General features: G+C 45.3%; 1 protein-coding gene across 1 annotated transcript in view; it reads left to right on the top strand.

Moving 5' to 3' along the window:
• The window catches only part of LOC129854314 (protein ENTREP2-like), a 134763-nt gene that overhangs the window by 54586 nt on the left and 54505 nt on the right, over positions 1 to 25672 (top strand). Inside the window, exon 2 of the mRNA XM_055921218.1 lies at positions 4115 to 4171. Within this exon, the coding sequence (XP_055777193.1) occupies positions 4115 to 4171 (57 nt within the window). The remainder of the gene's footprint in view (positions 1 to 4114; positions 4172 to 25672) is intronic.

Genomic DNA, 25672 nt, shown 5'->3' with positions numbered 1-25672 from the left:
GATGACTGTGTGATAACACTCTCGGTAGACGATGTGAGCAAGACCTTTAAACAGGTCAACATTCACAAAGCCGCGAGGCCAGATAGATTACCAGGATGTGTACTCAAAGCATGCTCGGACCAACTGGCAAGTGTCTTCACTGACATTTTCAACCTCTCCCTGACCGAGTCTGTAATACCTACATGTTTCAAGTAGATCACCATAGTCCCTGTGCCCAAGGAAGCAAAGGTAACCTGCCTAAATGATTACCGACCCGTAGCACTCACGTCGGTAGCCATGAAGTGCTTTGAAAGGCTGATCGTGGCTCACATCAAAAGCATCCTCCTGGATACCCTAGACCCACTCCAAATTGCATACCGCCCCAACAGATCCACAGATGACGCAATCTCAATCGCACTCCACACTGCCCTTTCCCACCTGGACAAAAGGAACACCTATGTGAGAATGCTGTGTAGGAGTGTGTATGGGTGTGTAGGTGTGTAAGAGTGTGTACAGGCTGCAGCGTGCATAAACGCTCCGGACTGGAATGTGGCCTGGGGGGCAGACAGACAGGAGAGGGGGCTTTGGGGTCAATGGATCTAGAAGGGCTTATTGGGTTTTGTCTTCAAAAAAGCATAGTTTTACTTTTCTGTTCAGTTGGTGGACTGCAAAAAATACATTGTTGCGATATCAGATACTTGTGTTGTGGAAGGCTTATGATTGATCACAATGTGTACTGTTCAGGATGTCAGGGTTGTTATGCTGTGTGTGTGTGTGTGTGTGTGTGTGTGTGTGTGTGTGTGTGTGTGTGTGTGTGTGTGTGTGTGTGTGTGTGTGTGTGTGTGTGTGTGTGTGTGTGTGTGTGTGTGTGTGTGTGTGTGTGTGTGTGTGCGCGTGTGCGCGTGTTTGCGTGCGTGGCTGTCAGAGTGTAGTACATTCTTTCATGTCTCTGTGTGGCACAACCTGTGATGAGTTGCTTGGAAATCTTGAACCCCTCTTTCATTCCATTTCAGTAGCTATTTTTTTGGGGTGTGCATATGTATGTGTTATACACCCCAGAGTTGTTGGCTCAGTTGATGGTCATGAGTGTGGCCAGTGTGTCTGTTGGTGGCTATGTGTAAATGCTGTGCTTTGTTTTGTGTGGGTAAGGGGGTTGTTGTATATCTCTGGATGGTAAGCTATACACTGTAGGGACCGTGTAGTGAAGCCAGATGTGGGAGAGAGAAAAGAGAGAGGCTATTCTTCCCTGATGATAGACAACACTAAACAACAGGAATCTGATTGGAGTCTGATTGGAAGCCATCTCAATACAGAAACCTTTAATGGTAGGATGCAGGAATCGATGGCCCTGATTTTGTATAGCTAATGAGAGCAGATTTGGGTATTTCATGGATAATTTGCTCCTTTTAGAGAATACGTTGTTTTTTTAAATTAATAACAGTCAGTTGAGAATGAGATTGATTGATTAGCTAATTTGTGTGTCCCATTTTGAACGCAAAGCCCACAGTGTGTATAAACTGCAGCAGGGCAGAAGTGAAAGAAAATGAGCTTTTCCAAACTGGTAAGTTGAGCTGAATAGGTGGCCAGGCCTCAGTGACTAAAGTGGTAAAGTGTTGTGTCTTAATCCTTTTCCCAGTGCAGCGGAGAGAGGAATCCCTGCGTGATTGACACAAAGCTATCACCGGCAGCCCTCTCCATATCACCTCTCAGACAGAGACAACCATAGCTACAGCCTCTGCTCCAGCCAGCCTCAGCCCAGGGTTTAGCAGCTCCACTAGCCCCTAAAGCCTGCCTGACTCCTTCCCCTTGTCTCCTTCTCCAGGGGACCAGAGTTGTTTCACTCTCAGACACCCAACTTCCTGAATGTTCCCCTTATGACTAGCTTTCAGAGTAGAGACAAGGCTGAGTGGATTCTCTGCTCTACCACTGATATCTCACCAGTTAAGAGTGTTAGCTAATGAATGTTCCCTTCGTCCCCTGGAAGAGGGCTGGTGCAGGGCTTAATGCAGCCAGCCTGTCCTTCCTCTCCTCCACCATCTGAGATGTAAGAATGAAATGGGGAGATAAGAGGGAGGAGTCCCCTGGGTGCCATGACAACTAAACTCTATGGAAAGAAGAGTGAAACTTAACTGTGTTGCCGCGGTAATAGCCATCCATTCATGGGCTCCTGGGTTCTTTATGTGGTATCAGAGGTTGACAGGGACTGTTTGGAGATCAGGTGTGTGAGACGGTTACGGTGTTGCTCTGGACCAGAGGTGTCTGTGCTAACGACAGGAGCAGAGGAGAGGAGCTGATCTCTGTGTCTGCTGTCTGGCACAGACCTGGGCTGCTTTTACTGCTGAACAGATTTACTACCAGACTGCATTTGCAGGGATACAGCCTTTATCTCATCTCTCTCTCTCTCCCTCCCTCTCATGCTCTCTCTCTCTCTCTCTCTCTCTCTCTCTCTCTCTCTCTCTCTCTCTCTCTCTCTCTCTCTCTCTCTCTCATGCTCTCTCTCCGTCCTTCTCATGCTCTCTCTCTCGCTCTCTCTTTCTCTTCCTCTGTTGCAACAGAATGCATGATCTATAATTCATGAGAGCAAATAGATATTGAAGCGTTCACATCTCGGTAGAAATCTGCCTTTGAAATGATCATCTCTCTCCAAGCTTCCGAAACATATTCATGTCACTTCCAGAATATGTTTAATGATGCCATCAAATTATCATTTCACAATTAAAATGACTGAGTATGTAAAATCATCTTGGTCACTGTTCAAAACAACAAATCTTACTGTGTAGGCATTAACATGCTTAATTATGTAGACAGTAGGCATGTTACAGTGATAAGATGTGTACATTTTGGCAGACAATAGGTATTGGCTCCTGCACGCTGTATATACAACTCTATGTTCATTTCGGGTGTTCTCCCTTTTTGTCATTGCTAATCTGCAGTCATGGAGTCACTCAGCACATTTTGATTGGACAAGATAAATAATCCTCCTGATCTAAAGCAGTAATGATCTGCTAGTCTCACTGATCTTCAGCCCTCATCTAAAATGGGTCAAATGTGAATAACAGTGTGCAAATTTAACATCTCCCAAATATTCTTACTTTACATCCATTGGGGCTCTGTAAGATAGTAGGCTAGATCCCAGGCAGTTTTGTCAACGGGCGCACAGCCCCAGTAGTCTGATGGAATCAGGTGCAAAATGGTGGTATTTATGTGCAGGTGCAGAAGGTGAGCTGGAACTAAGGAATATGGACAATGGCCATTACATAATACATGTCACAGATATTAGGACATAAACATTCAAAGAATAACGATATTAGGAAAATACCCCTCAACATAGAAAACTCAAATGATTGAATATGCAGATGTGACGCTCCCCAAAGCAGTTCAGGTCAGCGATACAAAGTAACTTTAAACTAATAATAAACAATGTCAAATGTTTTACTCGTGTGTGATTTTTATGTAACAACCGCAATGCATGTTAGAAGGGTTTTAACAACAGGAATATGCCTGAAAAAGTTAGCAACATAAACAAACATTAGCATTTCCAATCGGTGTTTGTGTAAAATGAGGGGACAGCATTGGAGTGGGCGCTCTCCAGTGCGCATCGTCACTCACCGTCTGCTTCAGTGTGTTTTCAGTATTTTTTTAATTTTTGAGTATCAGCCAAAGACGTAAACAAGTCGCCCTTGTTAGTGAAAGGCTGCCTGTAGGTCTGATGTCTTTCCAGCTGAATTCAGGGATTCAGAGAGAGGCTACTGTGTAAAAGAGAGGTGATGGAGAGGGGGAGAGAGAGAGAGAGAGAGAGAAGCTAGGTGGGTGGGGGAGTGTTGTTGGTTAATGGTGGGTGAAGGAGGGTGAAGGAGAGAGAATGTAGAGAAACAGAATGCTGGAGGCTAATAGAACACCAGATATGACGTTTTTTTTTTTTTACTGTGATACTGTGATGTGTCAACTCACACCAAGGAGATATGATCACAATCCAAGATCACACCACAGTGAACCATATGGAAAAACCTAGTACCCATGTCTGTCTTTCCCCTTTCTCTCACATGCGGGGACTGTTCATGACCATGTTGGTTATCCTAACTGTTGTACTGGGTTTTCTTCACTTCCACTGACCTATAGTGTTGTTCTCTTTCAGGTGCTGCTGTCTGGACTGATAGGAGTGGTGTCATGGAAGAGGCCTCTCTCTCTGGTGGTGAGTGATAGTCTAACTCTAACTTCCTGATCTGACCTAACCTTCTCAGAGGGGATATTTGCCCAGGGCAACTAGTTTTCTAGGGCAACTAGTTTTCAGTGGTGTAAAGTACTTAAGTAAAAATACGTTGAAGTACTACTTAAGTAGTTTTTGTAGGTATCTGTAGTTTACTTGACTATTTATATGTTTGTTAACTTTTACCTTTACTCCACTACATTCCTAAAGAAAATAATACATACATTTTCCCTGACACCCAAAAGTACTCGTTACATTTTGAATGCTTAGCAGGACAGGAAAATGGTCTAATTTACTCACTTAAAGAGAAAATCCCTGGTTATCCCTACTGCATCTGATCTGGTGGACTCACTAAACACAAATGCTTTGTTTGTAAATTATGTCTCAGTGTTGGAGTGTGCCCCTGGCTATCCATAAATGTAAAAAACAAGAAAATCGTGCCGTCTGCTTGCTTAATATAAGGAATTTGAAATGATTTATACTTTTACTTTTCATACTTAAGTATATTTTAGAAATTACATTTACTTTTGCTACTTAAGTATATTTAAAAGCAAACACTTTTTTACTTTTACTCAAGTAGGATTTTACTAGGTGACTTTCACTTTTACTTCAGTCAATTTCTATTAAGTAAACCTTACTTTTACTCAAGTATGACAATTGGGTACTTTTTCCACCACTGCTGGTTTTGGCACCCAGAGTAACAGCATGCGATGGTGTTGTCTGTGTGACCCTCTACTGTGAGAATGCCTGGATTTGTGCTAGCTGGGATAAAAGCCTGTTAAAACAGATCACAACTCCAATGCCTTTGAGAAAGGATACTCTCAGCTCAACCACTGACCTGGAAATTGTCAGACTACACTAAACTAGGCACTGTTTGACATATATATATATATTGCTTTTAGTTCTGTAATAGGGACAATCTTTCCACTGTGTCGTCAGTACAGTCGCCTACAGTGTCAGGAATCAAAATGGGCTGAAATTGTCACGTTCCTGACCTGTTTTCAATTGTTTTTGTATGTGTTTAGTTGGTCAGGGCGTGAGTTGGGGTGGGCATGTTATGTGTTTCTATGTTGGGTTTAATGTGTTGCCTGATATGGTTCTCAATTAGAGGCAGGTGTTTGACTTTTCCTCTGATTGAGAACCATTTTAAGGTACGCTGTTCTCACTGTTTGTTTGTGGGTGATTGTGTTCCTGTGTCTGTGTCTGTTGCACCACACGGGACTGTTTCGTTTGTTCGTTCGCTTGGCTAGTCTTACCTGTTCGTGCGTTCTTCGCGTTTATGTAAGTTCTCAATTTCAGGTCTGTCTACGTCGTTTTGTTGTTTTGTAATTTTCCAAGTGTTTTTTCGTGTTCGTCTTGTCTTCAATAAATATCAATTATGTCTGCATACAACGCTGCGTTTTGGTCACATGATCTCAGTATATATACACCTGTTCTGAAAGGCCCCAGAGTCTGCAACACCACTAAGCAAGCGGAACCACCAAGCAAGCGGCACCATGAAGACCAAGGAGCTCTCCAAACAGGTCTGGGACAAAGTTGTGGAGAAGTACAGATCAGGGCTGGGTTATAAAAAAATGTCAGACAGAAACTTTGAACATCCCACAGAGCACCATTAAATCCATTATTAAAAAATGGAAAGAATATGGCACCACAACAAACCTGCCAAGAGAGGCCCGCCCATCAAAAATCACAGACCAGGCAAGGAGGGCATTAATCAGAGAGGCAACAAAGAGACCAAAGATAACCCTGAAGGAGCTGCAAAGCTCCACAGCGGAGATTGGAGTATCTGTCCATAGGACCACTTTAAGCCATACACTCCAGAGAGCTGGGCTTTACGGAAGAGTGGCCAGAAAAAAAGCTGTTGCTTAAAGAAAAAAAGAAGCAAACAGGCATGTGGGAGACTCCCGAAACATATGGAAGAAGGTACTCTGGTCAGATGAGACTAAAATGTAGCTTTTTGTCCATCAAGGAAAATGCTATTTCTTGTGCAAACCCAACACCTCTCATCACCCGAGAACATCATTCCCACAGTGAAGCATGGTGGTGGCAGCATCATGCTGTGGGGATGTTTTTCCACGGCAGGGACTGGGAAAATGGTCAGAATTGAAGGAATGATGGATGGCACTAAATACAGGGAAATTCTTGAGGGAAACCTGTTTTCAGTCTTCCAGATATTTGAGACTGGGACAGAGGTTCACCTTCCAGCAGGACAATGACCCTAAGCATACTGCTAAAGCAACACTCAAATGGTTTAACCGGAAACATTTAAATGTCTTGGAATGGCCTAGTCAAAGCTCAGATCTCAATCCAATTGAGAATCTGTGATTTGACTTAAAGATTTGTGTACACCAGTGGAACCCATCCAACTTGAAGGAGCTGGAGCAGTTTTGCCTTGAAGAATGGGCAAAAATCCCAGTGGCTAGATGTGCCAAGCTTATAGAGACATACCCCAAGAGACTTGCAGCTGTAATTGCTGCAAAAGGTGGCTCTACAAAGTATTGACTTTGGGGGGGTGAATAGTTATGCATGCTCAAGTTTTCTGTTTTTCTGTCTTATTTCTTGTTTGTGTCACAATAAATATTTTGCATCTTCAAAGTGGTAGGCATGTTGTGTAAATCAAATGATACAAACCCCCCAAAAATCTATTTTAATTCAGGTTGTAAGGCAACAAAATAGGAAAAATGCCAAGGGGGTGAATACTTTCGCAAGCCACTGTAGTATGCAATGAACCAAGTGTCACTCCTACTCAGTACTCACTATCATCACCATTCTCATCAGGACAGAGAGAAGAGAACCTCTCCCTCTCACTGTTATGAACCTCATGTGTATAATTCTCTAATTTGACATTTTTGCCATGTTAGACACAATCACCATACAATGTTTTCTCAGAGTTGCTCAGCTGTGTAATGAATTTCACTTTCCAGAAGGCTTATGACAGAAATCACTATCAGAGTCTCTGAAATTATCCTAAGAGGGGGATCTAATAGCCTGTCATGTTAGACTACATTCAAACCTGTGTTCAGAGCCTCTGCACATTGTGGATTTACAGTAGCAGTAGTAGTGTGCAGCCTGTGAATGGGATGTAAAATGTATGCATTGAGTCTGCAATGTGCTGCCAAGCATTGGTTTCATATATAATAGCAGCATGGCTTGAATGCTGCCTGAATTTCTGATGTGTCTCTTTGCTTGTGGACGTGTGAGGATCCATCCAGTCAGTGGGCTGTATGTTGGTGGTAGTGGTGCATTGAGGACATGCATGGAGCCAGTCAGTCAGTGTGCTGTTAGTGATGTGGTGCCTGCAGTGTGCTGTAATTAGTGTTAGTGGTGTGGTGTTTGCAGTGTGCTGTAATTAGTGATGTGGTGTCTGCAGTGTGCTGTAATTAGTGTTAGTGGTGTGGTGTTTGCAGTGTGCTGTAATTAGTGATGTGGTGTCTGCAGTGTGCTGTAATTAGTGTTAGTGGTGTGGTGTCTGCAGTGTGCTGTAATTAGTGTTAATGGTGTGGTGTCTGCAGTGTGCTGTAATTAGTGTTAGTGGTGTGGTGTCTGCAGTGTGCTGTAATTAGTGTTAGTGATGTGTGGTGTCTGCAGTGTGCTGTAATTCGTGTTAGTGGTGTATGGTGTCTGCAGTGTGCTGTAATTAGTGTTAGTGGTGTGGTGTCTGCAGTGCGCTGTAATTCGTGTTAGTGGTGTGGTGTCTGCAGTGTGCTGTAATTAGTGTTAGTGGTGTGGTGTCTGCAGTGCGCTGTAATTTGTGTTAGTGGTGTGGTGTCTGCAGTGTGCTGTAATTAGTGTTAGTGGTGTGGTGTCTGCAGTGTGCTGTAATTAGTGTTAGTGGTGTGGTGTCTGCAGTGTGCTGTAATTAGTGTTAGTGGTGTGGTGTCTGCAGTGTGCTGTAATTCGTGTTAGTGGTGTGGTGTCTGCAGTGTGCTGTAATTAGTGTTAGTGGTGTGGTGTCTGCAGTGTGCTGTAATTAGTGTTAGTGGTGTGGTGTCTGCAGTGTGCTGTAATTAGTGTTAATGGTGTGGTGTCTGCAGTGTGCTGTAATTAGTGTTAGTGGTGTGGTGTCTGCAGTGTGCTGTAATTAGTGTTAGTGATGTGTGGTGTCTGCAGTGTGCTGTAATTCGTGTTAGTGGTGTATGGTGTCTGCAGTGTGCTGTAATTAGTGTTAGTGGTGTGGTGTCTGCAGTGTGCTGTAATTCGTGTTAGTGGTGTGGTGTCTGCAGTGTGCTGTAATTAGTGTTAGTGGTGTGGTGTCTGCAGTGTGCTGTAATTTGTGTTAGTGGTGTGGTGTCTGCAGTGTGCTGTAATTAGTGTTAGTGGTGTGGTGTCTGCAGTGTGCTGTAATTAGTGTTAGTGGTGTGGTGTCTGCAGTGTGCTGTAATTAGTGTTAGTGGTGTGGTGTCTGCAGTGTGCTGTAATTCGTGTTAGTGGTGTGGTGTCTGCAGTGTGCTGTAATTCGTGTTAGTGGTGTGGTGTCTGCAGTGTGCTGTAATTAGTGTTAGTGGTGTGGTGTCTGCAGTGTGCTGTAATTCGTGTTAGTGGTGTGGTGTCTGCAGTGTGCTGTAATTAGTGTTAGTGGTGTGGTGTCTGCAGTGTGCTGTAATTAGTGTTAGTGGTGTGGTGTCTGCAGTGTGCTGTAATTAGTGTTAGTGGTGTGGTGTCTGCAGTGTGCTGTAATTAGTGTTAATGGTGTGGTGTCTGCAGTGTGCTGTAATTCGTGTTAGTGGTGTGGTGTCTGCAGTGTGCTGTAATTAGTGTTAGTGGTGTATGGTGTCTGCAGTGTGCTGTAATTAGTGTTAGTGGTGTATGGTGTCTGCAGTGTGCTGTAATTAGTGTTAGTGGTGTGGTGTCTGCAGTGTGCTGTAATTCGTGTTAGTGGTGTGGTGTCTGCAGTGTGCTGTAATTAGTGTTAGTGGTGTGGTGTCTGCAGTGTGCTGTAATTTGTGTTAGTGGTGTGGTGTCTGCAGTGTGCTGTAATTAGTGTTAGTGGTGTGGTGTCTGCAGTGTGCTGTAATTAGTGTTAGTGGTGTGGTGTCTGCAGTGTGCTGTAATTAGTGTTAGTGGTGTGGTGTCTGCAGTGTGCTGTAATTCGTGTTAGGGGTGTGGTGTCTGCAGTGTGCTGTAATTAGTGTTAGTGGTGTGGTGTCTGCAGTGTGCTGTAATTAGTGTTAGTGGTGTGGTGTCTGCAGTGTGCTGTAATTAGTGTTAGTGCTGTAGTGTCTGCAGTGTGCTGTAATTAGTGTTAGTGGTGTGGTGTCTGCAGTGTGTTGTAATTAGTGTTAGTGGTGTGGTGTCTGCAGTGTGCTGTAATTAGTGTTAGTGGTGTGGTGTCTGCAGTGTGCTGTAATTAGTGTTAGTGGTGTGGTGTCTGCAGTGTGCTGTAATTAGTGATGTGGTGTCTGCAGTGTGCTGTAATTAGTGTTAGTGGTGTGGTGTCTGCAGTGTGCTGTAAGTAGTGTTAGTGGTGTGGTGTCTGCAGTGTGCTGTAATTAGTGTTAGTGATGTGTGGTGTCTGCAGTGTGCTGTAAGTAGTGTTAGTGGTGTATGGTGTCTGCAGTGTGCTGTAATTTGTGTTAGTGGTGTGGTGTCTGCAGTGTGCTGTAATTAGTGTTAGTGGTGTGGTGTCTGCAGTGTGCTGTAATTAGTCTTAGTGATGTGTGGTGTCTGCAGTGTGCTGTAATTCGTGTTAGTGGTGTGGTGTCTGCAGTGTGCTGTAATTAGTGTTAGTGGTGTATGGTGTCTGCAGTGTGCTGTAATTAGTGTTAGTGGTGTGGTGTCTGCAGTGTGCTGTAAGTAGTGTTAGTGGTGTGGTGTCTGCAGTGTGCTGTAATTAGTGTTAGTGGTGTGGTGTCTGCAGTGTGCTGTAATTAGTGTTAGTGGTGTGGTGTCTGCAGTGTGCTGTAATTAGTGTTAGTGGTGTGTGGGGTCTGCAGTGTGCTGTAATTAGTGTTAGTGGTGTGGTGTCTGCAGTGTGCTGTAATTAGTGTTAGTGGTGTGGTGTCTGCAGTGTGCTGTAATTAGTGTTAGTGGTGTGGTGTCTGCAGTGTGCTGTAATTAGTGTTAATGGTGTGGTGTCTGCAGTGTGCTGTAATTAGTGTTAGTGGTGTGGTGCCTGCAGTGTGCTGTAATTAGTGTTAGTGGTGTGGTGCCTGCAGTGTGCTGTAATTAGTGTTAGTGGTGTGGTGCCTGCAGTGTGCTGTAATTAGTGTTAGTGGTGTGGTGCCTGCAGTGTGCTGTAATTAGTGTTAGTGGTGTGGTGTCTGCAGTGTGCTGTAATTAGTGTTAATGGTGTGGTGTCTGCAGTGTGCTGTAATTAGTGTTAGTGGTGTGGTGCCTGCAGTGTGCTGTAATTAGTGTTAGTGGTGTGGTGTCTGCAGTGTGCTGTAATTAGTGTTAGTGGTGTGGTGTCTGCAGTGTGCTGTAATTAGTGTTAGTGGTGTGGTGTCTGCAGTGTGCTGTAATTAGTGTTAGTGGTGTGCTGTCTGTTGTGTGCTGTAATTAGTGTTAGTGGTGTGCTGTCTGCTGTGTGCTGTAGTGCTTAGTGTTAGTGGTGTGGTGTCTGCAGTGTGCTGTAATTAGTGTTAGTGGTGTGGTGTCTGCAGTGTGCTGTAATTAGTGTTAGTGGTGTGGTGTCTGCAGTGTGCTGTAAGTAGTGTTAGTGGTGTGGTGTCTGCAGTGTGCTGTAATTAGTGTTAGTGGTGTGGTGTCTGCAGTGTGCTGTAATTAGTGTTAGTGGTGTGGTGTCTGCAGTGTGCTGTAATTTGTGTTAGGGGTGTGGTGTCTGCAGTGTGCTGTAATTAGTGTTAGTGGTGTATGGTGTCTGCAGTGTGCTGTAATTAGTGTTAGTGGTGTGGTGCCTGCAGTGTGCTGTAATTAGTGTTAGTGGTGTGGTGTCTGCAGTGTGCTGTAATTAGTGTTAGTGGTGTGGTGTCTGCAGTGTGCTGTAAGTAGTGTTAGTGTTGTGGTGTCTGCAGTGTGCTGTAGTGCTTAGTATTAGTGGTGTGGTGTCTGCAGTGTGCTGTAATTAGTGTTAGTGGTGTGGTGTCTGCAGTGTGCTGTAGTGCTTAGTGTTAGTGGTATGGTGTCTGCAGTGTGCTGTAATTAGTGTTAGTGGTGTGGTGTCTGCAGTGTGCTGTAATTAGTGTTAGTGGTGTGGTGTCTGCAGTGTGCTGTAATTAGTGTTAGTGGTGTGGTCTCTGCAGTGTGCTGTAATTAGTGTTAGTGGTGTGGTGTCTGCAGTGTGCTGTAGTGCTTAGTGTTAGTGGTATGGTGTCTGCAGTGTGCTGTAATTAGTGATGTGGTGTCTGCAGTGTGCTGTAATTAGTGTTAGTGGTGTCTGGTGTCTGCAGTGTGCTGTAATTAGTGTTAGTGGTATGGTGTCTGCAGTGTGCTGTAATTAGTGTTAGTGGTGCTTGGAGGATAGGAAAGATTTAGACTTGGGGTGTCTGATGCACGACAGTTCAATCGAGGACAGGCTTAACTGAATGAACAACAGAGGCAGAATGTAATATGGAATATTATTAAATAGTTTAGGGTATGACCTCATCTCTGAGGATGCTGATGACAGGTAAAGATGGAAGCCTGTACAGAATACACATATTCCAAAACATGCATCCTTTTTAGCACTAGTAAGTAATAAATGTGGCAAAGAAATGAACTGTTTGTCCTGAATACAAATACAAAGCAAATCCAACACAACACATCACTGAATACCACCCTTCATATTTTCAACCATGGTTGTGGCTGCGTCATGTTATGGGTATGCTTGTCATTGGCAAGGACTAGAGATGTTGGGGGGGATAAAAAGAAACAGAATCGAGCTAAGCACAGGCAGAATCCTAGTGGAAAACTTGGTTCTGTCTGTTTTCCAACAGACACTGGGAGACAAATTCAACTTTCAGCAGGACAATTGCCTAAAACTCAAGGCCAAATATACACTGGAGTTGCTTATCAAGATGACATTGAATATTCCTGAGTGGCTTAGTTACAGCTTTGACTTAAGTCTACCTGAAAATGTATAGCAAGACTTGAAATGCCTGTCTAGCAATGTTCATCAACCCACTTGACAGATCTTGAATCATTTTTTAAAGAATAATAGGCAAATATTGTACAATCCAGGTGTGCAAAGCTCATAGAGACAAAGCCAGAAAACAAAAAAGGTGATTCTAACATGCATTGACTCAGGGGGTTGAATACTTATCTAATCAAGATATATTAGTGTTTTATTCTTCCACTTTGACATTACAGAGAATTTTGCGTAGATCGTGGATTTTTTTTTACAATTAAATCCATTTTAAAACCACTTTGTAACACAACAACATGTGGAAAAAGTCAAGAGGTGTGAATAGTTTCTGAAGACACTGTAGCTTGTGGTGGTGGGGAGGATGATGGTCGTCCAAGACTGTTACTGAAAAACAGCAAGCGAGAGAACATGCGTAAGATGCCGTATAAATACATCCCATAATTTACACCAATTGGTTGAGAAAGGAAAGTGATAATTGCAAGAGTGAGCCCATAGGTTCAACAGCAAGCATTATTGTGCTGTGCTTGTAGGGTGAAGGTAAATAGGTGAATGACATTCCACACATGGCTAATAGGAAGAGGACAAGAACCAGACGCTATGTTTATGATGATACATTTGTATTCATTCCCTCTATGCCTGTATAGTAGGAAACGGTGAATTATGTTGTGCTGCTTAAATGATGTTAAATGAGCATGCAGACCAGCCTTCCTGATGGAACTTTCGTGACCAACATTTCAATCGAGATAGGATGCGATATGCAACCATATAGCTGGGAACAGCACAACATCAGTAGGCCTGTGTAGACTAGTGGACGGGAGTTCTCATGGCACGACCATGAATGACTCTCTTAACTAATGTTGAGTTGCACACCCTTTTCCTCTCAGAACAGCCTCAATTCATCGGGGCATGGACTGTACAAGGTGTCGTAAACGTTCTACAGGGATGCTGGCCAATGTTAACTCCAATGCTTCCCACAGTTGTGTCAAGTTGTCTGGATGTCCTTTGGGTGATGGAACATTGTTGATACACACAGGAAATTGTTGAGCGTGAAAAAACAGCAGTGTTGCAGTTCTTGACACAAACCGGTGTGCCTGGCACCTACTAACATACCCTGTTCAAAGGCACTTACATCTTTTGTCTTGCCCATTCACCCTCTGAATGGCACACATACACAATCCATGTCTCAAATGTCTCAAGGCTTAGAAAACCCTATTTAACCCGTCTCCTCCCCTTCATCTATCAAGTGACATCAATAAGGGATCATCGCTTTCACCTGGATTCACCTGGTCAGTCTATGTCATGGAACGAGCAGGTGTTCCTAATGTTTTGTACACTCAGTGTATATCAACATGGTTTGACCCTAACCACGCCTGACGCTAACCACGCCCTACAGTATACCTAGACAGGCTATTTAGACTCAGCCTCTTTGTCACATCACCTCTATGGTACAGCAGCTAGATCGATCAGCTCTCACTGTACAAGGCATAATTCCATTACTACTCCTTCATAACAATGGCAGTGTGGCTGGAATGCTCACCTCTCCCACAATGTTAATATTAATGTGATACTTGTTTATGGAACAGCCAACAGGAATGAGGCTAGAGCTGTATTATTCTGTAACAGTAGAGAGGCCTGAAGCTCGTGTTGGAGTCAGTCAGTGTGTGATGGTACTCTAGGGAAGGCTGGACGTAGTGTTAGATGTGGTCTTGCCCACTGCCCAGTGCCCAGTGGCCTGTCGCAGAGGTGCAGGGGAGACAAAGGGGAGACAAGGATGCCTCACCCAGTAATGACCCATGACAGGGGATCAGCCAGGCCTGATGAGTCGCACACAGAGCCTGTGTTCTTTACGCTCCGCTAGCCTGGTCTGTCTAGAGAGGCCGGTGCTGCTGTCCTCTGAATACTAACTCCACCACCTCTCCACTCTGCAGTAACTAGGAACGAGTACAGACTGTACAGCTCTGTTCCGCTCACATACAGGCTCCATATTGATGATCCGCTGACTGATTGGGCTGCTTTAATATGATCACGTGACAATATGGAAGTGTTCGTCAGTAGTAAGCTGTCATAGGTAGATGGAGGTAGATGAATGATGAGGACTCTCCATCTCTTCTTCTCCCTTCCATGGGGGCAGGTGGGGTGGGGGGCTGCAGGCGCCTGTGGGCTGGGGGGGCTGGGGTTGTGGTGGACCAGAAGAGTGGATTAATCAGAGTCCCATGGGGGGGGTGGGAGGTAAGGAGGGGCGACCATATTAATGCACTCTGGGAATGGAACAAACATCCCAACAGCAGGTCCATTCTACCCACTGTTCGATCATCTTCCCCTTCATCTCTGTCCCTCTGTCCACCCAAAGATTGGGTGGGGGTAGAGGGATGGGCACACCACCACTGGGTAACAGGAAAGCTTTCTGTGAAGGATGTGACCAGGAGAAGTGTTACATGGTTGAAATAAAAAATACAATTTGAGATCTCTTTGCCACTTTTTTGTCCTGCTTCTTCTGGCTATAAATGAATAGGGAGAGATGAAATGAACACACCTGAATATCTATTCATCTGACACCATTCATCTGACACCAAACTGGAACCGCGCATGCGTCCGCGTGCATCATCGTGCGCAAATTGACTTGTCCCCCTACATCAAACGTGATTACGAAACGCAGGTTGAAAGATCAAAACAAACTCTGTGTAACGATTCTCGTCCTGGGAAGATGATGAGGAAGGATCGGACCAATACGCAGCGTGGTAAGTGTCCATAATATGTATTTTAATAAATCAACTGAACACTTAACAAAATAACAAAGAGCACGAACGAACAAACAAAACAGTTCTGTATGGTGAAAACACACAACACAGAAAACAACTACCCACAAACACAGGTGGGAACAGGTTACCTAAGTATGGTTCTCAATCAGAGACAACGATAGGCAGCTGCCTCTGATTGAGAACCACACACGGCCAAACACAAAGAAATAGACAACATAGAACACCAGACATAGAATGCCCACCCCAACTCACGCCCTGACCAAACCAAAATAGAGACATAAAAAAGGAACTAAGGTCAGGGTGTGACAGTACCCCCCCCCCCCCCCCCCCCCCCCCCCCAAAGGTGCGGACTCCGGTCGCAAAACCTGAACCTATAGGGGAGGGTCTGGGTGGGCATTTCACCTCGGTGGTGGCTCTGGTGCCAGACATAGACCCTCGCAACAGGCCCCGGACAGGAGGGTGACTCTGGCAGCACCGGACAGGAGGGCGACTCTGGCAGCAAACCAAAATAGAGACATAAAAAAGGAACTAAGGTCAGGGTGTGACAGTACCCCCCCCCCCCAAAGGTGCGGACTCCGGTCGCAAAACCTGAACCTATAGGGGAGGGTCTGGGTGGGCATTTCACCTCGGTGGTGGCTCTGGTGCCAGACATAGACCCTCGCAACAGGCCCCGGACAGGAGGGTGACTCTGGCAGCACCGGACAGGAGGGCGACTCTGGCAGCTCCGGACAGGAGGGCTACTCTGGCAGCTCCGGACAGGAGGGCTACTCTGGCAGCTCCGGACAGGAGGGCTACTCTGGCAGCACCGGACAGGAGGGCGACTCTGGCAGCTCCGGACAGGAGGGCGACTCTGGCAGCTCCGGACAGGAGGGCGACTCTGGCAGCACTGGACAGGAGGGCGACTCTGGAGGCTCCGGACCAGAGGGCGTCGCTGGAGGCTCTGGACTGACGGCCTTCGTTGGAAGCCTCGTGCCATAACTCCTCACTGGAGGCTTCGTGCCATGGATCATCACTGGAGGCTTCCTGCCAAGGATCATCACTGGAGGCTTCTTGCCATGGATCATCACTGGAGGCTTCGTGCCATGGATCATCACTGGAGGCTTCGTGCCTTGGATCATCACTGGAGGCTTCGTGCCATGGATCATCACTGGAGGCTTCTTGCCATGGATCATCACTGGAGGCTTCGTGCCATGGATCATCACTGGAGGCTTCGTGCCATGAATCATCACTGGAGGCTTCATGCCATGGATCACCACTGGAGGCTTCCTGCCATGGATCATCACTGGAGTGGAGAGACACACAGGAGGCCTGGCTCTGGGAGAAGGCACAGGACTCACCAGGCTAGGGAGACATGCAGGAGGCCTCTTCCTTGGCCGAGGCACCGGATACACTGGGCCGTGGAGGCGCACTGGCGGTCTCGAGCGCAGAGCTAGCACAACTCGTCCTGGCTGGATACCCCCTGTGGCCTGGCAAGCGCGGGGAGTTGGAACAGGCCGCACTGGGCTGTGCTGGCGAACCGGGGACACCGTGCGTAGGGCTGATGCAGTATAACCCGGGCCGAGGAGACGCACTGGAGGCCAGATGCGCTGAGCCGGGCATCATCCCTCCTGGCTCGATGCCCACTCTAGCCCGGGCTATGCGTGCGCACTGGGGACACCGTGCGCTTCACCGCATAACATGGTGCCTGCCCGGTCACTCTCTCGCCACGGTAAGCACGGAGAGTTGGCTCAGGTCTCCTACCTAACTCCGCAAATCTCCCCGTGTGTCCCCCCCAAAATAATTCTGGGGCTGCCTCTCGCGCACGTTGCCTCGAGCCAACTCCTCGTAGTGTCGCCGATTTGCTCTAGCTGCCTCCAGCTCCTCTTTGGGACGGCGATACTCTCCCGGCTGTGCCCAGCGTCCCTTGCCGTCCAAGATTTCCCCCCATGACCGGGAGTTTATTTTGCAACACTCGTGCATGCGAGCGGTGTGGTCAACATGTGAGCCTAAAGAGTCTTAAAAGACTTTTAAGAAAGATTGAGCTTTTTCTCTCTGGGTGCTATAACAGTAGCATGGTCTTTGTGGGATTTAAAGGTACGTTTATACTCTGTCCAGTAGCCTCATCTCTCCCTCTCTCTAGTAGAAAGTGGCATGTGACTAATATGCGAACCTGGACACTCTCTCAGCCCTGGCATCTCTGTGCCATCTGTGGGTGGTCTGGCTACTGAACCAAAGAGCCATATGGAGGTATAAGAGGACTTCAGCATAAATAATTCAACAATGAAAATGAAATATTTGTTTTTATTGCTGTATAAGTAATAATAAATAGCTGCTGTGCATGGCTCTCTCTGGGTGTGTGTGTGGAATAGGAGCGGCCGAGGCCCACTTAAAATGCTGGGCTGTAAACGTTATAAAATTCAACCAAACTGTGCTTATAAAATATTTTGCTAGCAGTTGGACCAATACTTTTAATTGATCTAAAAAGATGCTCTGCATTGGAAGCAGTGAGTTGCTCACTGAGATTGAGAGTATGTAGATATGCTTGTAGGCTACTCACAGACTGCAATCAATAGACAGGTTTCTATATGTGAGAATATTTTATAGAAACTGTTCAATGCCTTTTCTTCATTCACTTCTTGTTTCTTCTTCAGCCTGTTCCCATTACTACATGTTAGGTTAGCTCAGCGTTTCACAAACTTGGTCCTCGGGACTCCAAGGGGTGCACATTTTGGTTTTTGCCCTAACACACAGCTGACTCAAAGCTTGATGATTAGTAGTGCTGTGTAGTGCACCCCTTGGGGTCCCGAGGACCGAGTTTGGGAGACCCTGGCTTAGCTCCTCTCATCAATACTGATGCTGATTTGAATCTGACATGTTTTGACTGTTGCTGTGGAGAGATGCAGGCAGTGTTTTTCTCTGTTGACTGTGATGGATTATAATGTTACTCTCCAGTGGAAGATAGCAGCTCGTTTTTGACTTATCAGCACAAACATACTGGCTGCTACTCGATGTCTCAAGTGGCTGTTGGTTTTGCAAAGGACTGAAAATGAAAAAGTCCTTTCAAACCAGCTTTGCATCAATTGCAGAACTCCATACATTTATTCAGGATATGAGACGAGTACATTAATTATTCAATTGCCTGGATGCTTTCTGTATGTTGGTTTATTTAATTATTTAACTCGTTAATGATAAATCTGTGTGTCTCCTATGTTCGTGGAACCAAATAGTACTTCCTGGAACCAAACAGTGTTCTCCTATGGGGACAGCTAAAGAACCCTTTTGGAATCCTTTTTTTTTAAGAGTGTAACGGCTGTCGTAGTCGTTCTCCTCCTCAGACGAGGAGGAGCATGGATCGGACCAAGATGCGGATTGGTAAGTATTCATTATTTAATGGAAAAACAACAAACACTACAAAATACAAAAACCAACAAACGTGACTAACCCGAAACAGTCCTGTGTGGCCCAAACACTGACACAGGAACAAACACCCTGGCTGCCTTAGTATGATTCTCAATCAGGGACAACGATTGACAGCTGTCTCTGGTTGAGAATCATACCAGGCCGAACACAAAATCCCAACATAGAAAATCAAACCTAGACCAACCCACCCAACTCACGCCCTGACCAACTAAAACAAATACATGACAAAGGAAAACAGGTCAGGAACGTGACAAAGAGTAAAGTTAATTTGATCACCCTGTTGCAGGAGAACTTTACTGTAATGCAGGAAATGTAAAACTTGTAGGATATTTGAGGTTTAAAAAGGCTTCTAAAGTTTGTAATTTCCACTTTGAGATTTCAGACTTGATTTTGCCTTACGAAAAACGTATCAACCCGCACACAAATCTCCATTAATTATAATCCACATAATAATTCACATTTCCTGTTGCTGCAGGATTATTTTCCTGCTGTAGCAACCTGGCTCAAATTAAGATCCTACATCTGTAGGGTGTATATGGAGAAGACCTAAAGAAAACATAGGAGCCCCGACCTGCAATTACAGAATGGCCTTTTCCATCTGTCGTCTTTACTGTTGCATTCATTAACCTTTCAGGAGACAGAGAGAGCAGAGCTCCATGCGTGTCTCATCTGTGATCTGAAGGGATTCTCCTTGCTCCACTGCTCTGCGCTGCTCTCTCAGGGGTTGGAGAGTCATGTCCCATCAGGATATTAACACACCCACCACTCATCTCCCCCACAGCCACTTTTACCTACACCTTCACCTCCACCCCAATATCCCATTCAGCTCACTGGTGCCAGAGCCACAGCTATAGCTACTACCTTTGGTTATGGATACACAGACCGGGTTTTTACTCCAACACAAATAGAGGATGGCGTCCTTATGGTCCGATAACTCCCCTCTCACCCTATTGAAATAACTGATTTCATTTATAATTTCAAAATATTTAAAGGCATTTTTGTACTTTTGGACAAGGCTGTCTCAGGACCTGGATGGTGTTGAGAGTGTACAGACAGAGGAGTTAACAGTAGTACAACCACTGTGTGTTAGGCAGCGTGTGGAGAGAGCCGTCCCAGGAGTGGTGTCTGTGCTGCATGGTGCAGCTCACTCACACAGTTCCAGGGCCTGGGTATATTCTGCTCTACTCTGTTCTGCTGGACTGGGCTCCATCTCTGCATCCCTGTCTCTCTGACTCACCTTCAGCCTGTCGAATATGAGGAAGCAGTCAGTCAGTACATACCACTGGCTCTCTCTCTGCTCTGTCTTTCCGTCTGTCTGGGGTTTTCCCTGGGCTGTTTACTCAATGGAAACTCAAGTTTAATGTCTTTCACTGACATAAATACAGAGGGAGAATGTTTAAAAGTGAGAGAGAGAGTTGTTTCTGTAGCAACATCTGAATACACCAGCGGCAACCACTTCACAATCGCCCCCTGTCGCCAAGGCAACCCAGAGGCAAGAGTGTTCACAATGCAGATTCTCCCTCCAGGCGGCCATTCTGATATCTCTCGCAACCTCTTAACTGGTCAAAACAAGTAGTCTACATGGTGAAACAACTACATTATTGAAGTATAGTGCTGTTTAAAATCCAGTCTTGGTACGGCACTAACATTAGAGGCTCCTCCAGTCCTAGCCCTACCCTTGTTGACAGGAGGCTTAGAGAGGAGCACAGTGTACATGGTGTGATTTCTGGAGGTGCTGTCTGTAGAGACCTGTAAATCTCTGAGCCCCAGATCAGGGCATAGCAGACCTGCCTCCTCCATCCTGCCTTCTCCTGTTTACTGCTGTATGCTGATGTCCCCTTATCAAACCCTGACAGAGCTGGCTGTGTGATCATGGGGGGAGTAGCTGGCCCTTTTAACTGTCAGCCACCTGCCCCACCCTGGCCCTAACATCCTGCACCACACAGCGCGCATCACACCCCAGGGCTTTCTATTACTGATCACATCATCTAATAACCATAGCAACAGGACGGCAGCAAAATGGAAGTCATTTATAAGACGTGCTATGTAGCAGCCCACTGACCCTCACTATTCATACATACTGGTAAGACCAGTGATGGAAGGAAGAGATAGGGAATTTCTGATGAAGGCTTGAACACCACGTCTAAAAGATGTCTATATTATTTTTAACAAAAACGAAATAAAACACGGCCCCCAAATAAGTCATGCTGGCAATAAGGTGCTGTTTTTTCTGTGTTTTATTTGACTTTGGAGTGTATGTTCCTTGCTGACCACATTTGAGATATTTAATTACTCCACTTGATTCAGATTGATTTCAAGTGACTAATTCCCATCATTATGAGTCACGGAGTTGAGGAGGCCAAGGCTCTGGCTGCATAGAGGCCTAAGTACCCACATTAGTCCGCTAATTATGGTTAAAATTAGCCAATTAGAGGCTTGAGCTTTCAGCTCTGTCACCAGTGAGTCAGCGGGGGTGTCTCTCTTTGGGCTGCCCCCCCCCCCACCACCACCACTCTCAAAACCATGAAATCATTAAATCATCTAGTTCAAACGGGATGAAAAATCATATGAGGAAGATGTTAGTCTTAAACAATCCGCCAATTTGAACACTGGATTTTTCCCCAGTGGATTGTTTATAGTTGGCCACTATTGTGGCTGTGATGTGCAGAGTGGGGTGGTGATACTAGGCTCCAGGCTATAGGGGGGCTATACAGTTACAGTACTACACCCTTCCATGTGGCTTAGCATGACCAGGAAGGAGGCATCAGAGTGGGATGACCTTGTTCTCCTGTCTGTCTGTCTGTCTGTTTTCAGGCATTACCACGTTGTCCCTAGTGGGCCACTGCCAGTCAGTTGGAATGTTTTGAAGAGGTTCTCAAACCGAAACACAAAACTGATTCATCATAAATCATTTTGATTAACACCAATACACTGATCAACACGTCTGGTGGATCAGACACTTCCTATCTCAGTCTTGGTGACGTCAGTGTACTTATCCATCCTTATTCCATGAAGTGAGTACAGTACCATTTCCAGTTTGAAACATTGCGACAGGCGTTGGTGTCCGGTAATCTACCTCCATCCCTGTGTGTGTGAAGCAGAAAGCCAGTGCTTTGATTTGGCACCAGTGAAGTGTGCTTGGATGGATGCATGCATGATGCGTCAGGAACAAAGTCTTTATCTTAGTGAGAATAGACTTCTAACGCTAACAAACAGCAACTCCCTGAGATAATCACCCAGACACCCACACACTGAACCACTGCCATCTGGGAGCCCAGCACTAAACTGCTCTCAGTTAGACTTCTCATTACATACACACACGCACACAGGTACGCAGCACATACACACACACACACACGCACACACACACACACAGATATGGATACACACCCCTTTATCATGCACCTGCTGTAGTCCTCGTCAAATAATAATTATGTAAATTTGACAAACAGTTTGCCAGATTGCCGGTTTATTGTTAGATTTCCTATTTCCTAGTTCCTCCTTTCCTATGCATGTGTACAGCAGATCAGTTCCAGCCTTAGTGATCAGTCAGTCTGGTGTTATTGTGCTGTGGTTGAGAGAAGGCTTAGACTCTCCTGTGTTACTCCCAGTGAGAGCTCAGATGATAGCCAGCCAGGGAGAGAGTGAAGATAAATACAATGAGGGGAAATCTGCTGACAAATCTTTCCCTCTGGTGGGTTTTGAGGGAGCTCGTGTTGAGAGCCAGGATATTACCCACAACAATAAAGGACCAGCGGCAGGATCCCACCATTCACACCACTGAATACAGATTCATCAGTGGATTCTGGATCTGCAGCCAGGAGTTTTATTATTCACCCATCACCATACTGCCTGCCTGGCTTCCTGGACAGAAGTGTCCTATCATCATTCAGCCCTGCAGACCTCCTCACCTCTCCTGTCTGTCTGCCTGCTGCTGTTGTGTCACCTGTCATTGCCCCGGCAGTGTGATGACAGAATGTTTGCTTCTTACTCTATAGAAGACATGGTTTTCCTCTGAGAAACCTAGGCCTTAAGGTGTCCCCGTACTAGGTTTGATTTGCTCCTCATAATATATGCACGAACTGTTTCGACTGGGAAGCATACGGTAAGCTTTACTGTGGCCCTGCGGCCACGCACGCACGCACGCACGCACACACACACACACACACACACACCATTTAGATCCCCACTGTAGTCTGGCTCTTACCAAACAGTGTTATGTGTTGGCATCCATGTCCTGTCCCTGCACCTCCCATAGTGTAGAAAACCCACCAAAGAAAATGACTCCCATTCAAACAGCAAAGCCTCTTCAGAAGTAAATCAAGTTTCGATCAATACATTAACACAGTAGCCCAAACCAAGGAGATTGTTGTGGGAGAAGAAAACATGTTTTCTTGAATGTCTACCCTTGACATTTTCAATTTCTTATCAAGTTTAAAGTCATGTGGGAATTTTCCCCCTTCAGCCAATCTCTGTGTGTAAAGAACCGATTTCTTCAGAAATTCTCCTTTAGTAAACATGGTATCCCAACTCTGTCAAATTCATCATCAAAGAATACAATGAAGATGTGATGGAATAGGAGTCTTCTCACCCACACAGTACAGGGGGGATAGACAACGACATGCTCAGCAGCACTCTCATCTTTTAAGCAAATTAATTGGAGAGTAAAATGAAACTCTAAGATCTATGGATCCTCAAGTCTTTACACTTGAAACACTGTCCGTTTCAAACGTTTCATCCTTCACTTGTCACAGCTAGGAATTACCCATCAATTAGCAGGAGATCCCTACAGTACAGTACCATACATGTTGAACTGTCTGTTCCACATTGGATGGAGGAGGTATTGGATTAACTATATGTAAGGATGTGAAATGGCTAGCTAGTTAGCGGTGGTGCGCGCTAATAGCCTTTCAATCGGTGACGTCACTTGCTCTGAGACCTTGAAGTAGTGGTTCCCCTTGCTCTGCAGGAATGTGGCCTTTGTGGAGTGATGGGTAACGATGCTTCGTGGGTGTCAGTTGTTGATGTGTGCAGAAGGTCCCTGGTTCGCGCGAGGGGACGGATGTAAAGTTATACTGTTACATTGGTGCCGTGATCTGGATCACTGGTTGCTGCATAAAAGGAGGAGGTCGAAAGGGGGGTGAGTGTAACAGATGTGAAATGGTTAGCTAGTTAGCGGTGGTGCGCACTAATAGCCTTTCAATCGGTGACGTCACTTGCTCTGAGACCTTGAAGTAGTGGTTCCCCTTGCTCTGCAAGGGCCGCGGCCTTAGTGGAGCGATGGGTAACGATGCTTCGTGGGTGTCAGTTGTTGATGTGTGCAGAATGTCCCTGGTTCGCACCTGGGTCGAGGGGACGGATGTAAAGTTATACTGTTACATATAGTCCTAAATCCCTGCTCTGTGATAATGATGCGTTGCTGTTTGGTGTGGAGTCACCTTCTCTCTCTCTCTCTCTGTGTGCTTTCTCTATCTTTATGTGTGTGTTCATGTGACGTGTGTGTGTGTCTGGATGGAGGTGCTGAGCCCCGGAGCTGGGAGGTCTTACAGGACAGGACCTGATGGGGATCTGACTAATCTAGCCTGGATGCTACTGATTAGAGGGTCTATAGCTGAGGCTAGCTCAGGGAAGAGGTGGCAAGGGGAGGCTGACAGCTCTGATTGCTGCCCAGCTGTTTAAGGCCTCTAATCAGCTGACAGCCAAGTGGTCTCTCAGAATGCAGTGCAGCACGTCGTTCATGATTAGACTCCATTTTCTTTTGTGAAGGAAAGGCAAACCCAGGAAGCCGCTGAAGTGATTCACACTGGAGTCAACCTCTAGATCGCCCTCGTGATTAGCAACATGTTCTACTCAGCTGTCTTTGAAATCCTCACAAATAAAGAGCAAAAACACATTTCACTCTCAGGACACACTGTTATCTTGCTAAGGACTGAAATTGTGTTTGGGTAGAATGATTTCACTGTGTTTCTTTTTAGGAGGGTACAAAAAAGGAGAACTTGAAGCATGCGTAAGTGGCACATATAGATGCTCATGAATTCAAACCATTTTTTTCTGCCTGGAGGTGGAAAGTGTATGATCATCGGCCACATGACCAAATGTCCCTCCTGGATGCAGTGGATGCCGGCTGCAGAGACATCTCAGCTGAAGACTGCCAGGGGTGGACAACGCATGCCAAGCGTTTCTATCCAAGGTGCATAGCGAGAGCCGACATAACATTTTGCCAAAGGCTGAAGACCGTGTAGATTAGAACAGGACTGTGCATTTTTGTGTTTTTTCTCTTCTGGGCCTTATTTTTTACTGTAATTGGGTTCTATTTGTACACATTTGGAACCGAAAGCCATGTTTGTTGGATTTTTTGTTGATCACAATTTCATGTTGCTAATAAAGCTTTTACTGCAGCAATTCTGTCACTTACTATATTTTTCTACTGTACATTCTATAAAGTAAAGATGACTCATTCACTTTTAGATAGTATGTTGCCAAAAGTGCACACATTCGACACTCAACCAAAAAATGCAGAGTGGTTTACAGTAAAAGGAAACTGAATTATAAAAAACAATGGATTTCATGTTGTCTATTGTCTGCAGGTAGAACTGAAACATGAAAAGTAATGCCGTTTTTGTAATGCCATCAACTATTTTGATAGTCATTGTGCTGATTGACTATGTGATATGATATGTTCCTCTTGGATAGAAAACATGTGCTAGTGTTTTGACAGAGTGATGGATATTGAGTCGGGTTTGCCGTGTTTTGATAGAGTTAGTGTATGTAGAGAACGTTTCTTTTGCATTTTGAAATGTGGACTTGGTTTTTAATGAACAAAAAGTGGTTTTGAACAGAAATGTACTATTTGGCTAATTGTGCGATGTTGGTGTGTTGCTGTGTTAAGAGTTTAGAAAAAGTATCTTAAATATAGGTAAACGGTTGTTAGCAATTGTAAAAAACTGTAATAAAAATGTGACTATAATATCGTAAATAAGCACAGTCTGGAATGATCTAGTCATTAACGGCGCAAAACGATCAGATCGGATATGGCGATATTTTGTGACATATTGTAGAAGAGGTCTCCCCAATTTTCCCCAACCCTATTATCGACAACGAAACATTCTCCCACATACTGTTCTTATTTGTGCCATTTCAAGATAAAGTCCTGATTTCAGCAAACCATGGAACAGTTTTTGTCAACAACATAATGGTGTGTTTTGAGAACAGAGAGGTATTTCATGCAGAGTTCACTAGCTCATGTTGTTTAGTTGAATGAACAAGCCATGCTAGCAGGGTGCAGTCAGGGGGTTCGCTAGGCTA

Source organism: Salvelinus fontinalis, chromosome 4 (assembly GCF_029448725.1).
Source record: "Salvelinus fontinalis isolate EN_2023a chromosome 4, ASM2944872v1, whole genome shotgun sequence".
NCBI classification, from domain to species: Eukaryota; Metazoa; Chordata; class Actinopteri; order Salmoniformes; family Salmonidae; genus Salvelinus; species Salvelinus fontinalis.
This window is presented reverse-complemented; position numbering and strand designations above follow the sequence as displayed.